At 44.9% G+C, this 14,639-nt stretch overlaps 1 protein-coding gene across 1 annotated transcript in view; it reads left to right on the top strand.

Annotated features, from left to right (window-relative positions):
• The first annotated feature begins 1,951 nt into the window (after nucleotides 1-1,951).
• The window catches only part of LOC134499610 (cytochrome P450 2J5-like), a 42,760-nt gene continuing 30,072 nt past the window's right edge, over nucleotides 1,952-14,639 (top strand). The window contains exons 1-2 of the mRNA XM_063306336.1: nucleotides 1,952-2,056; nucleotides 2,540-2,807. Of these exons, the coding sequence (XP_063162406.1) occupies nucleotides 2,640-2,807 (168 nt within the window). The 5' untranslated portion in view covers nucleotides 1,952-2,056; nucleotides 2,540-2,639. The remainder of the gene's footprint in view (nucleotides 2,057-2,539; nucleotides 2,808-14,639) is intronic.

Below are 14,639 nucleotides of genomic sequence, written 5' to 3' on the forward strand. Positions count from 1 at the left end.
TTATTGAGTGGTTAGGAAAGATGGGACATGTAGGTCAAAGCATCTGTAAGCCCCCACTCAAAGGCCTATAACCATGTCAAATAGAGTAATAAGTTTGGTCATCACACATTGATTCCGTATTGAGGTTGAGACTAGGTCGTTAACTTCCTCCAACTGATTATACAGTTTGCAAATGAATTCTTGTGCTCTTTTAATTAAGATACTCAGTGCTGATACAACAATGCATTCCTTGTATTGTTCTGTTTCCTATTCCTTTTAACTAGTCATAAAGAGTGGAATGGAGAAGACATGGACCAGCTGTGACTTACAAAGCTCTTGAAAGATCCCCCAACAGCTAAGGGATGGTAACTTACTCCCCCAAGTCATACTTTTGAGTAATTACAACAGCCAGGGTTGAAAGGGAACATGGATGCTCACCCAAAGTGCTAATTAATGGCTTCACTTTCAGCTTTTGGGGGGGGGGGGAGAATCCAGTGGAATGTACGAAGGAGTGATGGACTACTTAGTTTAACTGAGTAACATTTTTGGGCTGAATGCAATTCACTGGGTGCCTAGATTTGTGCAAAATGGTCATACTCCAATTACATACATCTGCCCCTCCTATTAGAAGTAATTGGACTGGGCTGCTGTAGGTCCCATTGATAAAAGTATGCCATCATGTGGGATCAAGGAAATGTACCTTTTCTTGGCCATTCCTGACCCTTAGCATAGGAGTTCCTGCAGAGGGCCACGTGCCTCTGACCCCGCTGTCATTTAGGAAAGCTCTAAGAGTTTGGCTTTTTCAGCAGGGCGATTTGCAACCCCACACTGATTTTAATTCTTTGGTATTCATGGTGTTTTCCTTCCCAATACAGTAGTTTAATGTGGTTTTGTGATTTCTCTTATTGCTTCTTTTACCTTTTATGTTTTCATGTACTACATATCATCTAGAGTCACTTTGGTCATTGAGACAACTTATAAATTGAGTAAATAAGTAAATTAATATTTTCTATCCATGTGGTTTCTTGGTAAACATACAGGAGTGCTTTACCATCGCCTTCTCCTGCCTAGTATGAGTTGATGCCTTTGCCATCATCACTAAAGTGATCATCTGCCTGCAGCATCTTTCTGTATCTTGGCTGCCCAATATAGGTGCCTGCTTGCTTTACCTGGGCTGCTGGGATGACCTTCACACCTGGGATGACCCTGCTGGGAGTACATACTCTTGGCATGCAGTCCCAACGTTCCTCGCTCATCCCTCCCAGGAATACCTCCCACCATGATGAAGCAGCACAGCAGGACTTGGGGGTGAGGTGGGGGCAAAAGAAGTCAGGGAAAGGAAGTCATGTGTCGTATGCCACCTAGAGTCCCTTTGGTGAATGGGACAACTTACACATTAAGGAAATGAGTAAATTAATCACAAGCAACAAGGTGATTCAAGGATTGAAATGGGGGATTCTTATCCTGGAGGCACAGGCCTGACCCCAATTTACCATAAAGGTGGTCCTATGAAAGGATAATTGTGGAATGATCCTAGAAACCAGTGAAACCGGATTCATCTTAGAGCTCTGCTGGGCACCCAAGAGAAAAGGAAAACACCTGGTGCTCAGGAACAAGGGCAGCTGTGAGCTTCAGAAAGAAATCTTTAAAAGATTCCGCTTTCAGGCTGTGCTCAGATTGAGAAAAATCAAGGCAATCAGTAAGTTGGTTGTAAGGAATAGAAAGAGTAATAAAAATATTGGGCCACAAGGCAAAACACAGTATCCTGAAGGATGACTAAGTACTCCTGAACCTGCCTGATCCCTGTTGGGTTAATTGATGCTTCAGAGTTGGGCAATTGTTCCTGATAAGCTCATGGGTCAGGCAGGTGAGGTGGTGACCTCATTGTTAGGTAGGCATTGCTACACATCTGTATTTATTCCCTATAATCTGATGCTTGCAGGAAGCACCCAGCCTTTTAATCAATAACAGCTGCTGCAGAATCCATCAGAAGAGCCCCTCCTTAAGAGCATCAGAATTAGACTCATTTCCTTTGCAGAAGGCTGATCAACTCCGCAGATCCAGAGATGGTTCTCAGGTAGGATGAAGCCCTCATAAGAGGTTTCCTTCTTTGCAGGGGAAGTTGAGTGAGGGTTTTTTTTTTTAAATGATTATTGATTTATTTATATTTTGAATTTCTGTCACCGCCCATCTCCCCCAAAAGGGGACTCTGGGCCATTTGCAATACAATCATAATGTCCTGATTAGGTTCTTCCAGGTGTATACATGAGACATAACACTGGGCAGGGTAATAGTTTGGTGACCCAACAAGGTAGGTTTCATGGACATTCAGTACCCCATTATCTTCAAATAATTCTGGCAAAATACCATGTTCGGGACAAATTGGGTTATTTTGCCCTTGATTTAAAATGAAATCTCCTCCTCTTCTATTTGAGTGTCACATGGTCAGAAGTAACCTCATTAATGTGGATTAATATGATAATATCTTGTTGATGAAACAACAATGCTAATCATAGAGAATATCAAAAGATGTATTGCTGTTTGTTTCCAATCAATGGAGTGTGTAAAACAGGAAGAACCAAAAAAGCATCCAATAAAAGGATACAGCCACCTCCAGATCGACTAGAAAGCATTGAAGAGACAGAACTAGCTGGACAACGATGGCGATCGGGGCCTTTTTGTTGTTTTTGCTGCTGGCTCTGCTGCTTCTGTTCTTCCTGAAACAGCTCTGGACTCGAAGACATTTGCCTCCTGGTCCCTTGGCCCTACCTCTCATTGGGACCTTGTGGGCTAATGTGACTGGACTTCAGGAAGATATTTTCCTTAAGGTATTTTATTCTGAATAATCAACCAGTAATAAGTAAGGTAATTCTCAACTGCTTTCTTTGTTCAATAATTATGGACAGATGTGTATAAGCCTCGTGAAATATTCTTGCACGATGAGGAATACAATTAATCAAGTGATAGTGATGACACCTTATTGATTATTTTCCTCATCCTGCCAGATGATTCCAGGCAAGTCCTGCTCACCACCGTTTCACGGGGCAGGATGTGAAATAATGGGGTTAAATTTTTAGAAGGCAGATTCTAGTTCAGTCTCACCAAGAAGCCTTTGATGATGGAAGCAATTTGTCAGAGGATGGATTCCCCTCCACTCTGTTCAAATGGAGGCTAGACATCCCTCTGTTGAAGATGCTTTATTTTGTATTCCTGCCCTGGACAGTAGGTAGAGCTTGATAGCCTAAATGGCCCCTTCTAATTCTGCAATTCTCTAATGATAAAATTTTCATTATTGCTTTTGAGTTCCAACTTTCCCTAAATGGCAAACGTTCTATAGTCAAAAGATAAGAATATGTGTGATATAAAAGAAACTTATAATCTGCATTTACTCTCTCCAGTAAAATGGAATGACAGGCACCAATTTATAGGAGTAAATGCGGGGGCTTTAGCTGGCAAGAAGACTAAACAGAACTAAAAGCAAAAGAGGCATGTTGTGTGGAACTGCAACCATTGTTATCCCGGTACTGCATTGGGTGTGGGACAAGCCTTTTAACCCTTTATCAGCCAGATGTTTGATACTTACATCACCGTGGTGAGATTCTGATAAAGGCTGCATCACAATCGCCACCACTGTCAGAATTAGGTCATTCTAATAAATCGGAACTGTAGCTAAAATTTAGTAGAATTCCTTAAAACCCTCCCTAATTGGAATTGGGCTGGATGTATGTAAACCGTCCTCCAGAATTTCCATCCATTCCATCCAATGTTTATTCCTGTCTTCAGTCAGGTATTTCCATGTAACATTCATTGGATTTTTCCAGTTATTGAATTTCTGTTTCCTTCCTATTACTTTCACACCTTTGTCTCTTCGGACACAAGAGGCATCATCGTCTCCAACTCAATTATTTCCACTGAGGGTTTGCACTCAGCTAGGGTGTGGCAGCCCCAGATAAATATCAATCAAGTCTTCAGAAACATTTATTTTTGTTTCTTATAATTAAGGGGACCTACATTAAAAAAAAATAAAACCAGAAAGAGGTAAAGCTTCTGGTTCAGCAAATTCAGCCAATTATAATGCCTATAGGTCTCCTTGTATAATTTCTGTATGTCTTCTCAGAATTAAAGCTTGCTAAATTCAGGTGGAGGAATATAATTATTCTTTATTAAATAACTATTTACAATAATTAAGTCCTTTGAAATATGAAGAACTGGATTCAGTTCAGCTCCCCCCTCCCCACTGGGGTCAGGCTGGCCCCGACCTTGCTGGCCTTCTGGAAGGGCCTGAAGACCTGGCTCTTCCATCTGGCCTGTGGGTTCAGAGAGTGGGGTGGAGCCCATAAATTGGCTGTCTTGTTCTTGAATGGCTCTGCTCTCCCAGTGGATCGTACTGTTTGCCTTTAGCTGTTGTTTTTAATGTTTATATTGTTTGTTTGCTTGTTTTAATTTTTGATTTTTTGGGTACTGTTTAATTGTAAACCACCCAGAATCCCTTTCTGTGAGGTCCCTTTCTGTGTCTATCACAACACATGAAACATAGAGGCAGGTCTTTGATCATGCAGTTGCATCATGACTTTTTTGACCCTGCCCTGCACCTTCACAAAGATATGAGCTAGTACAGGTCTTTCCAAGCTGAGCCCATTGCCTTCTTGCAGCACCATGATTGATCTTGCAGGAGCCACAAATCAGTTACTAAATTCTATTGAGTCTGTTCCCATAACATCTGGCAAAATGATGTAAAAATCATAAATATACTGCCTTTAGCAGAAATCATTGTTACATAACTCCAAAGCCTTTCTGGGTCTGAGGTCCTAAGACTAACATCTGTTTCAGAAAATCACTCATAGGTAGCTGACTGGAGAAGAAGGAATAGAATAGGTTTCTCTGTGCACACCTGTAATGATTGCCTATTCTAATGGATATCAGACTCATAAACAAAGGTTTCAAAGATATCTGATTTATTGAAGAATAGCATGCAGGATCAGAAAGAAAGCTGAGAATGATGAAAGCGTGCCAAATTCAAACTAAACACCCTCGGTGCAAATGAAATCCCTCCCCCCATAGAATCTTTTCAAGTCCACAATGCCAGGTGTTCCTAATGGTTTCTGATGGTCTGCGCGAAAAGTCCTTGAACAGAGAAAATAACCCAAACACATTCCTTTGCACTGATTTCACATACAGAGCTTGGTACAAGGTCTCACAGCAGCTTCCTCCTAAACAGAAATGTGTATCAGCACCATGGCATGTGAAACATTACAATGTAAAAACTACATTGAAACAGTGAACATGACATACTGCCCCCCCAAAATAAAGAATACATTAAGCAGCAGGTTTCAAAGGATAAGCAAGGTGGAAACAGTTAACTAAATCAGGAGTGTTAACATGGTGAGCAGACACCCATTCAGGATGAGCAAAGGGTTTCCATCAGACCAGATATGGCAGGGTGCCCCGAAGCTTGCGAGAATCAACGATGTCCTTGATTTCAAAATGTTGTTGGTTGTCAATCATAATTGGAGCAGGAGACGGAGGTTGAGGGTGCCAACATGGCGAGTGGTGCACAGGCTTAAGCAAGCTGTAATGGAAAACAGGGTGCAAGCGCTTTAAATTCTGAGGCAGTTCCAATTTAACAGTAACTGGATTGACAATACCAACAACAGGAAAAGGATCAATGAATTTGGGAGCAAGTTTTTTAGAGAGTTGAGGTGATTTAATAAATTTAGTAGATAGATACACCTGATCCCCAACTTTAAAGTCGTGTTGTAAAGAACGATGCTTGTCAGCTTGAGACTTAGAAGCAGCCTGGGCATCAGCCAAAGCTTGTTGAATTACTGGCCAGGAATCAGACCGTTTAACAGCCCACTCAGATGCAGAACATGTTGGGGAAGAGGGCTGTGGCCGTTCAGGGATGGGAACAAAGTCATGACCAGAAACCATACAAAAAGGGGTTTGTCCGGTACTTTGACGGACAGCATTATTATAAGCAACTTCAGCAAAAGGTAACAACTCCACCCAATCGTCCTGATGGTAGTTAATGTATGCTCTAAGGAACTGTTCAAGAGTGGCATTTAAAATCTCAGTAGAACCGTCAGTCTGTGGATGGGACGATGTGGACAGTGCCTGTTTAGTGCCAATCAATTTTAAAAATGATTTCCAAAATTGAGAAATGAACTGTGTGCCGCGGTCTGAAATTAAGTGGGAGGGGCTACCATGGAGGTGGTAGATGTGGTGGAAAAATAAGCGCGCCAATTGTGCGGCTGACAGGATGGATGCACATGGAATGAAATGAGCTTGCTTAGAGAAAAAATCCTTTACGACCCAAATGACAGTTTTCTTCTGATTGGGAGGCAGGTCCACAATGAAATCCATAGAAATCTGGTCCCAGGGTTGGGACGGGCTGGCCACTGGCTGTAAAAGCCCCTGAGGTTTCTCCCCTTTACGTTTGGACATGGCACAGACAGGACAGGAAGCAACATAGTCTTTAACATCACGTCTTAAGGTTGGCCACCAAAATTGATGGCAAACCAAATGTAAGGTTTTAACAAAACCAAAGTGTCCAGCTTCAGCAAAGGATCGTTACCGTGTCGTGGTGCTGGAGCTTGAGCACCTCAATGATGCCAGGAGCTAAACCATGAAGGGCCACCCAAGACGGGAAGGTCATGACAGAGAGGTCAGACTAAATGCAATCCCTGGAGAAGGTAATGGCAACCCACCCCAGTATTCTTGCCGTGAAAACTAAATGGATCAGTACAACCAGAGATATGTTGGTATACCATCGGAAGATGAGACCCCCAGGTCGGAAGATGGTCAAAATGCTACTGGGGAGGAACAGAGGATGAGCTCAACTAGCCCCAGACGTGATGACGCAGCTAGCTCAAAGCCGAAAGGACGGCTAGCGGCCGACGGTGCTGGTGGTGAACGGCGAATCCGATGTTCTAAGGATCAACACACCATTGAAACCTGGAATGTAAGATCTATGAGCCAGGGCAAATTGGATGTGGTTATTGGTGAGATGTCAAGATTAAAGATAGACATTTTGGGCGTCAGTGAACTGAAATGGACTGGAATGGGCCACTTCACATCAAATGACCACCAGATCTACTACTGTGGACAAGAGGACCACAGAAGAAATGGAGTAGCCTTCATAATTAATAGTAAAGTGGCTAAAGCAGTGCTTGGATACAACCCAAAAAATGACAGAATGATCTCAATTCGAATTCAGGGCAAGCCATCTAACATCACAGTGATTCAAATATACGCCCCAACCACAAATGCTGAAGAAGCTGAAATAGAGCAGTTCTATGAGGATCTGCAGCACCTACTGGACAACACGCCTAAAAGAGATGTTATTTTCATCACAGGAGACTGGAATGCTAAGGTGGGCAGTCAAATGACACCTCGAATTACAGGTAAGTATGGCCTGGGAGAACAAAACGAAGCAGGACATAGGCTGATAGAATTTTGCCAAGACAATTCACTCTGCATAACAAACACTCTCTTCCAACAACCTAAGAGATGGCTTTATACATGGACTTCCCCAGATGGACAACACCAAAATCAGATTGACTACATCCTTTGCAGCCAAAGGTGGTGGACATCTATACAGTCAGTAAAAACAAGACCTGGAGCTGACTGTAGTTCAGATCACGAACTTCTTCTTGCACAATGTCGGATCAGACTAAAGAGATTAGGGAAGACCCACAGATCAGCTAGATATGAGCTCACTAATATTCCTAAGGAATATGCAGTGGAGGTGAAGAATAGATTTAAGGGACTGGACTTAGTAGATAGGGTCCCGGAAGAACTCTGGACAGACGTTCGCAGCATTGTTCAGGAGGCGGGAACAAAATACATCCCAAAGAAAGAGAAAACCAAGAAGGCAAAATGGCTGTCTGCTGAGACACTAGAAGTAGCCCAAGAAAGAAGGAAAGCAAAAGGCAACAGTGATAGGGGGAGATATGCCCAATTAAATGCAAAATTCCAGAGGTTAGCCAGAAGAGATAAGGAATTATTTTTAAACAAGCAATGCGCGGAAGTGGAAGAAGACAATAGAATAGGAAGGACAAGAGACCTCTTCCAGAAAATTAGAACCATTGGAGGTAAATTCCAGGCCAAAATGGGTATGATCAAAAACAAAGATGGCAAGGACCTAACAGAAGAAGAAGAGATCAAGAACAGGTGGCAAGAATATACAGAAGACCTGTATAGGAAGGATAACAATATTGGGGATAGCTTTGACGGTGTGGTCAGTGAGCTAGAGCCAGACATCCTGAAGAGTGAGGTTGAGTGGGCCTTAAGAAGCATTGCTAATAACAAGGCAGCAGGAGACGACGGCATCCCAGCTGAACTGTTCAAAATCTTGCAAGATGATGCTGTCAAGGTAATGCATGCTATATGCCAGCAAATTTGGAAAACACAAGAATGGCCTTCAGATTGGAAAAAATCAACTTATATCCCCATACCAAAAAAGGGAAACACTAAAGAATGTTCAAACTATCGAACAGTGGCACTCATTTCACATGCCAGTAAGGTAATGCTCAAGATCCTGCAAGGAAGACTTCAGCAGTTCATGGAGCGAGAATTGCCAGATGTACAAGCTGGGTTTAGAAAAGGCAGAGGAACTCGGGACCAAATTGCCAATATCCACTGGATAATGGAAAAAGCCAGGGAGTTTCAGAAAAACATCTATTTCTGTTTTATTGACTATTCTAAAGCCTTTGACTGTGTGGACCAGAACAAATTGTGGCAAGTTCTTAGTGGTATGGGGATACCAAGTCATCTTGTCTGCCTCCTGAAGAATCTGTATAACGACCAAGTAGCAACAGTAAGAACAGACCATGGAACAACAGACTGGTTTAAGATTGGGAAAGGAGTACGGCAGGGCTGTATACTCTCACCCTACCTATTCAACTTGTATGCAGAACACATCATGCGACAAGCTGGCCTTGAATCCGAGGCTGGAGTTAAAATTGCTGGAAGAAACATTAACAATCTCAGATATGCAGATGATACCACTTTGATGGCTGAAAGCGAAGAGGAACTGAGGAGCCTTATGATGAAGGTGAAAGAAGAAAGTGCAAAAGCTGGCTTGCAGCTAAACCTCAAAAAAACCAAGATTATGGCAACCAGCTTGATTGATAACTGGCAAATACAGGGAGAAAATGTAGAAGCAGTGAAAGACTTTGTATTCCTAGGTGCGAAGATTACTGCAGATGTTGACTGCAGTCAGGAAATCAGAAGACGCTTAATCCTTGGGAGAAGAGCAATGACAAATCTCGATAAAATAGTTAAGAGCAGAGACATCACACTGACAACAAAGGTCCGCATCGTTAAAGCAATGGTGTTCCCCGTAGTAACATATGGCTGCGAGAGCTGGACCATAAGGAAGGCTGAGAGAAGGAAGATCAATGCTTTTGAACTGTGGTGTTGGAGGAAAATTCTGAGAGTGCCTTGGACTGCAAGAAGATCAAAGCAGTCCATCCTCCAGGAGATAAAGCCAGACTGCTCACTTGAGGGAACGGTATTAAAGGCAAAACTGAAATACTTTGGCCACATAATGAGAAGACAGGACACCCTGGAGAAGATGCTGATGCTAGGGAGAGTGGAAGGCAAAAGGAAGAGGGGCCGACCAAGGGCAAGGTGGATGGATGATATTCTAGAGGTGACGGACTCATCCCTGGGGGAGCTGGGGGTGTTGACGACCGACAGGAAGCTCTGGCGTGGGCTGGTCCATGAAGTCACGAAGAGTCGGAAGCGACTAAACGAATAAACAACAAAAAAGTGTCCAGCAAGTTTATCAACATAGGAATGCTGCAAAACATCAGCTCTTAATGTTTCAGGCACATAGAGTCGGTGTTCCACCCAAGCAAGACTGTTTTCCAAATAAACATTCTCTCTATTAGCTAGCAACCAAGTATCAGATTTCAGTGCCTGGAGAAAGTCCTTCTGTAACTGACAAGGAACTTGCACTTTCCTCTTCCCAGACTGTGCTGGGGGCAGGGGTGCCTGCGCACGGGTTTGGCTCCCAGTGACAGCAACCAAGCCCAGTTGTGGTTCAGAGAGAACAGTTCCAACCACATCTGCCACCTGGGCAAGGTCCTCAGGTAAACGTGACAAAGCATCAGCCAGAAAGCTTTTCTTTCACAGAATGAATTTTAACTGGAACTTAAAGCAACTAAAAAACTGAGCCCAGTGAATCTGTTTAGGGCTGAGATGTTGCAGGGTCCAGAGGGCTTCCAAATTCCTGTGATCGGTCCAAACCTCGAAAGGGCATTTAGCGCTTTCTGGGAGATGCTGCCAAGGTTCTAAAGCTGCCTTTACTGCAAACGCCTCCTTTTTCCAAACATGCCAATGGTGTTCTGTTTCAGAGAATTTCCTGGATAGATAAGTGCAGGGTTTTAGGTGATTTTCCGAATCCCTTTGTAACAAAATAGCCCCAATCGAGGAGTCAGAAGCATCGCCTTGGACCACAAAGGTGCGTTCAGGATCAGGGTGCTGTAGAATAGGCTCAGCAGTGAAAAGAGTTTTCAACTTCTCAAAAGCTGCCTGGCATTCAGGCATCCAATTCAGCACTGCCCCAGGGTTTTTTACTTTGTGTGTCTCCCCCAAGCCCTTGGTACGGAGTAAATCAGTGAGGGGCAGAGCAATCTCAGCGAACCCCTGGATTAATTGCCTATAGAAATTACTGAAACCTAGCAAACTTTGTGGTTGCCTCTGGGTGCAGGGATGCTCCCAACTCAGAATCACCTGAATTTTTGCAGATGTAATGGTCACTTATCCTAAAACAGACTCACAAGCAAAAGCTTGAATCAAATTGGGTTTATTTAAGAATAGTGTGCAAGTACAAAGAAAGCTGAGAATGAGCAGAAGCATGCCAAATACAAACTAAAAACCCTCGGTGCAAATGTAAGCCCTCCCCCTGTACAACCGTTTCAAATTCCCCATCCCAAGTGCCCCTAACGAATTCTGCTAATCAACGGGTAAAAAGACCTTGAACGCAAATGATAACCCAAACACATTCCATCCCCATGAAAACAGGTAGCCTGGTACAAGGTCTCCCAGCAGCTCCCTCCCAACCAGAACGCACGTCAGCACCATGGCATGCGAAACGTTACGATGTAAATCAAACACTGCAATGGTGAACATGACATACCACCCCCCCAAAAGAAAGCAAAGCAAAAGCAATAATGGTGAAAAGAACCATCAAGCCACAGGCTTGAGAGGATAAGCGAGGTGAAAGTGGTGAACCAAATCAGGAGCATTGACATGTCGAGCAGGTACCCACTCAGGGTGGGGGAAGTGCTTCCAGCAAACTAGGTACTGCAGGGGGTTGCAAAGCTTGCGGGTGTCGACAACCTCTTTGATTTCAAAGTGTTGCTGGCCATCAATCATGATCGGCAGAGGTGGAGGAGGTTGGGGATGCCAGTGAGCGGAGGAGTGAGCTGGTTTGAGCAAGCTGCAATGGAAAACAGGGTGCAAATGTTTTAAATTGTGAGGCAACTTGAGTTTGACAGTAACAGGATTGATAAGAGCCACAATGGGGAATGGCCCAATACATTTAGGGGCAAGCTTCTTTGAAGCCTGAGGGGATTTGATGAACTTTGTGGAGAGGTAAAGCAGATCCCCAACATTAAAGGTGTGTTGGGGAGAATGGTGTCTCTCAGCGTGACGTTTGTAGGAAGCCTGGGCATCGTCCAGAGCCTGCCGAATGATGGGCCAGGATTCAGCCAGCTGCACAGCCCAATCATAAGCCGAGCAGGAGGTAGACGGGGGTTGAGGTAATTCAGGAATAGGAAAAAAATCCTGGCTGAAAACAACTCGAAAAGGGGTTTGCCCAGTAGTCTGGTGAATGGCTTTGTTGTAAGCAACTTCTGCAAAGGGCAGAAGTTCGACCCAATTGTCCTGATGGTAGTTGGTGTAGGAGTGAAGAAATTGCTCCATGGTGGAGTTAAGAATCTCAGTAGATCCGTCCATCTCCGGATGCGATGCCGTTGACGATGCCTGTTCGGTGCCAATCAGTTTTTTAAAAGCCCTCCAAAATTGAGAGGTAAATTGTGTCCTGCGGTCGGTCACCAAACGGAAGGGGCAGCCGTGGAGACGGTAGATGTGGCATAGAAAGAGGTGAGCTAGCTGCTGAGCAGATGGCAAGGAGGCGCATGGAATAAAATATGCTTGTTTGGAGAAAAAGTCTTTTACCACCCAAATGACAGTTTTCTTTTGACTGGGTGGGAGGTCAACAATAAAGTCCATAGAGATCTCAGCCCAGGGATGAGAGGGGTTAGCAAGAGATTGGAGAAGACCTTGTGGTTTTCCCACTTTGCGTTTGGACATGGCACAGACAGGGCAAGAGGCAACATAGTCTTTGACATCCCGCTGCAGCGAAGGCCACCAAAATTGGTGGTGGACCAAATGCAGGGTTTTGATGAACCTGAAATGGCCTGCCAATTTATCATCATGGGATCGTTGCAACACTGAAGTTCGTAAAGTTTCAGGCACATAAAGGCGGTGGCCGACCCATGGAAGATCATCCTTAAAGGATACTTTGTCTCGATTAGCCAGCAACCAAGTGTCAGATTTCACTGCTTGCAGAAAGTCTGATTGTAATTGACAAGGGAGCGGCTGCCTGAGGGGTGGGGTTGGGGTGGTGCTCTGCACAGGCGGAGCACAGGTTTGGCTTCGGGTGACGGCAGCCAGTCCCAATTGTGGCGAAGAGAGAACAGTACCAACTACTTGAGGGGTTTGGTCAAAATCTTGCAGCAAGCGGGAGAAAGCATGAGAAAATTTTTCTTGCCGGGTATGAATTTCAGTCGGAAGTTAAACCGACTGAAAAATTGAGTCCAGCAAATTTGTTTGGGGCTGAGGCGGCGGGGTGTGTGGAGAGCCTCTAAGTTCCTGTGGTCCATCCAAACCTCAAACGGGTAGGCAGCCCCCTCGAGGAGGTGGCACCAAGCTTCTAGAGCAGCTTTGACAGCAAAAGCCTCCTTTTCCCAAACATGCCACCGGCGCTCAGTCTCAGAAAATTTCCTGGACAGATAAGCGCAGGGTTTCAGGATGTTGTCAGAGTCCTTTTGCAGCAATATAGCTCCAATAGAAAAGTCAAAGGCATCTACTTGGATAACAAAGGGGCGTTCAGGATCAGGGTGCCGCAGAATAGGTTCTGCAGTAAAGAAAGTCTTTAGTTTCTTGAATGCAGCCTGGCATTCTGGAGTCCAGTTCAACACTGCCCCAGGGTGTTTTACTTTACGTGTTTCCCCCAACCCTTTTGTGCGAAGCAGGTCGGTAAGGGTCAAGGCAATTTCACCGAACCCCTGGATGAACTGGCAGTAATAGATGCTGAACCCCAGAACACTTTGTAGCTGGCGTCGGGTGCGAAGGCATTCCCAATTTAAGATGGCCCTAATTTTCTCAGGGTCCATCTCAATCCCCTTGTCAGAGACTCGATAATCCAAATAGTCTAGTTGGGTTTTGTGAAATTCACATTTGGACAGTTGGGCATACAGCTTGGCTGCCCTCAGTTTTGCTAACACCTGCCTAAGAAGGCATTCATGCTCCTCCTCAGCAATTGAAAGCAGTTTTCCACTCGTCTCCAGCCCGTATGCGTATGCAAAAGTAGGTTTCATGGAGGTCGAGTTTAGAGAAAATTTTCCCTTTTGACAGGTGGGCTAACATGTCTTTCATTAGAGGCAAAGGATATTTGTTACATAGGGAGACTGAATTTAACCCCCGATAGTCCGTACAGAGTCTGAGGGTGCCGTCTTTCTTTTCCCATTAGAGCACAGGCGCGCCCACTGGGGAATTGGCAGTTTCAATGAATCCTCGTGCCAGGTTTTTGTCAATGAACTCACGCAATGCCTCTAGTTCTTTCTTGGTCATTGGGTAAATTTTCGGTTTAGGCAGTTGCGTGTTGGGGAGCAACTCGATTGCACAGTCAGTTTTACGATGGGGTGGTAGCTGGTCTGCCTCCATTTCCCCAAAAACATCTGCAAAGTCTTGGTAGTGGTCCGGCAGCCCTTTGAGCTGCGGTAAGTTGGGGCGTGGCACTGCAATTGCAGCCCTGGCTCCCCCCCCACCTAAGGGTCTCCCCACTGGAGGGGCTTGGTAAAACCCATCGCTAAAGGTAAGGATTCGGTGCTGCCAGTTTATGTAGGGGTTTCGCCAAGTTAGCCAAGGGATCCCTAGAATTACCATGGGATCGCCCACAGGAGCAATGATGAATTTTAAAGCCTTTTTGTGGCTGCCCATTTGCATTGCTACAGTCCCAGCGAAATGAGTTGCTGGATCCCCTCCCACTGTTGACCCGTCTAGCTGGGTAAAAATTAAAGACTGCTGGAGAGGGAAACTGGGCAGGTCTGGGGCAGTCACTAGATCCGGGTGGATGAGGCATCTCGAACACCCAGAGTCAACCAGAGCCCAAACCTCTGTGGTTCGGGTGTGGGAGCCCAGCTTCACTTTCACTGCCAGGGTGGGGCAATCAGCACTCAACATAGCGTCCTCATGCCCATCTTCCTCCACCTGCCTCAGGGCGCCGTTTAGGGCAGGTGGCTGGCATTTCCCGCCGGCTCTTTTGCATCTTCTTCAACCTCTGCATAGAGATACAGGGCTTCTTCCAGGTCAGTGGCACCTTTGGCTGCGGTCGTTCGGCATGACAGTTGGGGTGATTTAGCTGG

Source organism: Candoia aspera, chromosome 6, assembly GCF_035149785.1.
Source record: "Candoia aspera isolate rCanAsp1 chromosome 6, rCanAsp1.hap2, whole genome shotgun sequence".
NCBI lineage: Eukaryota > Metazoa > Chordata > Lepidosauria > Squamata > Boidae > Candoia > Candoia aspera.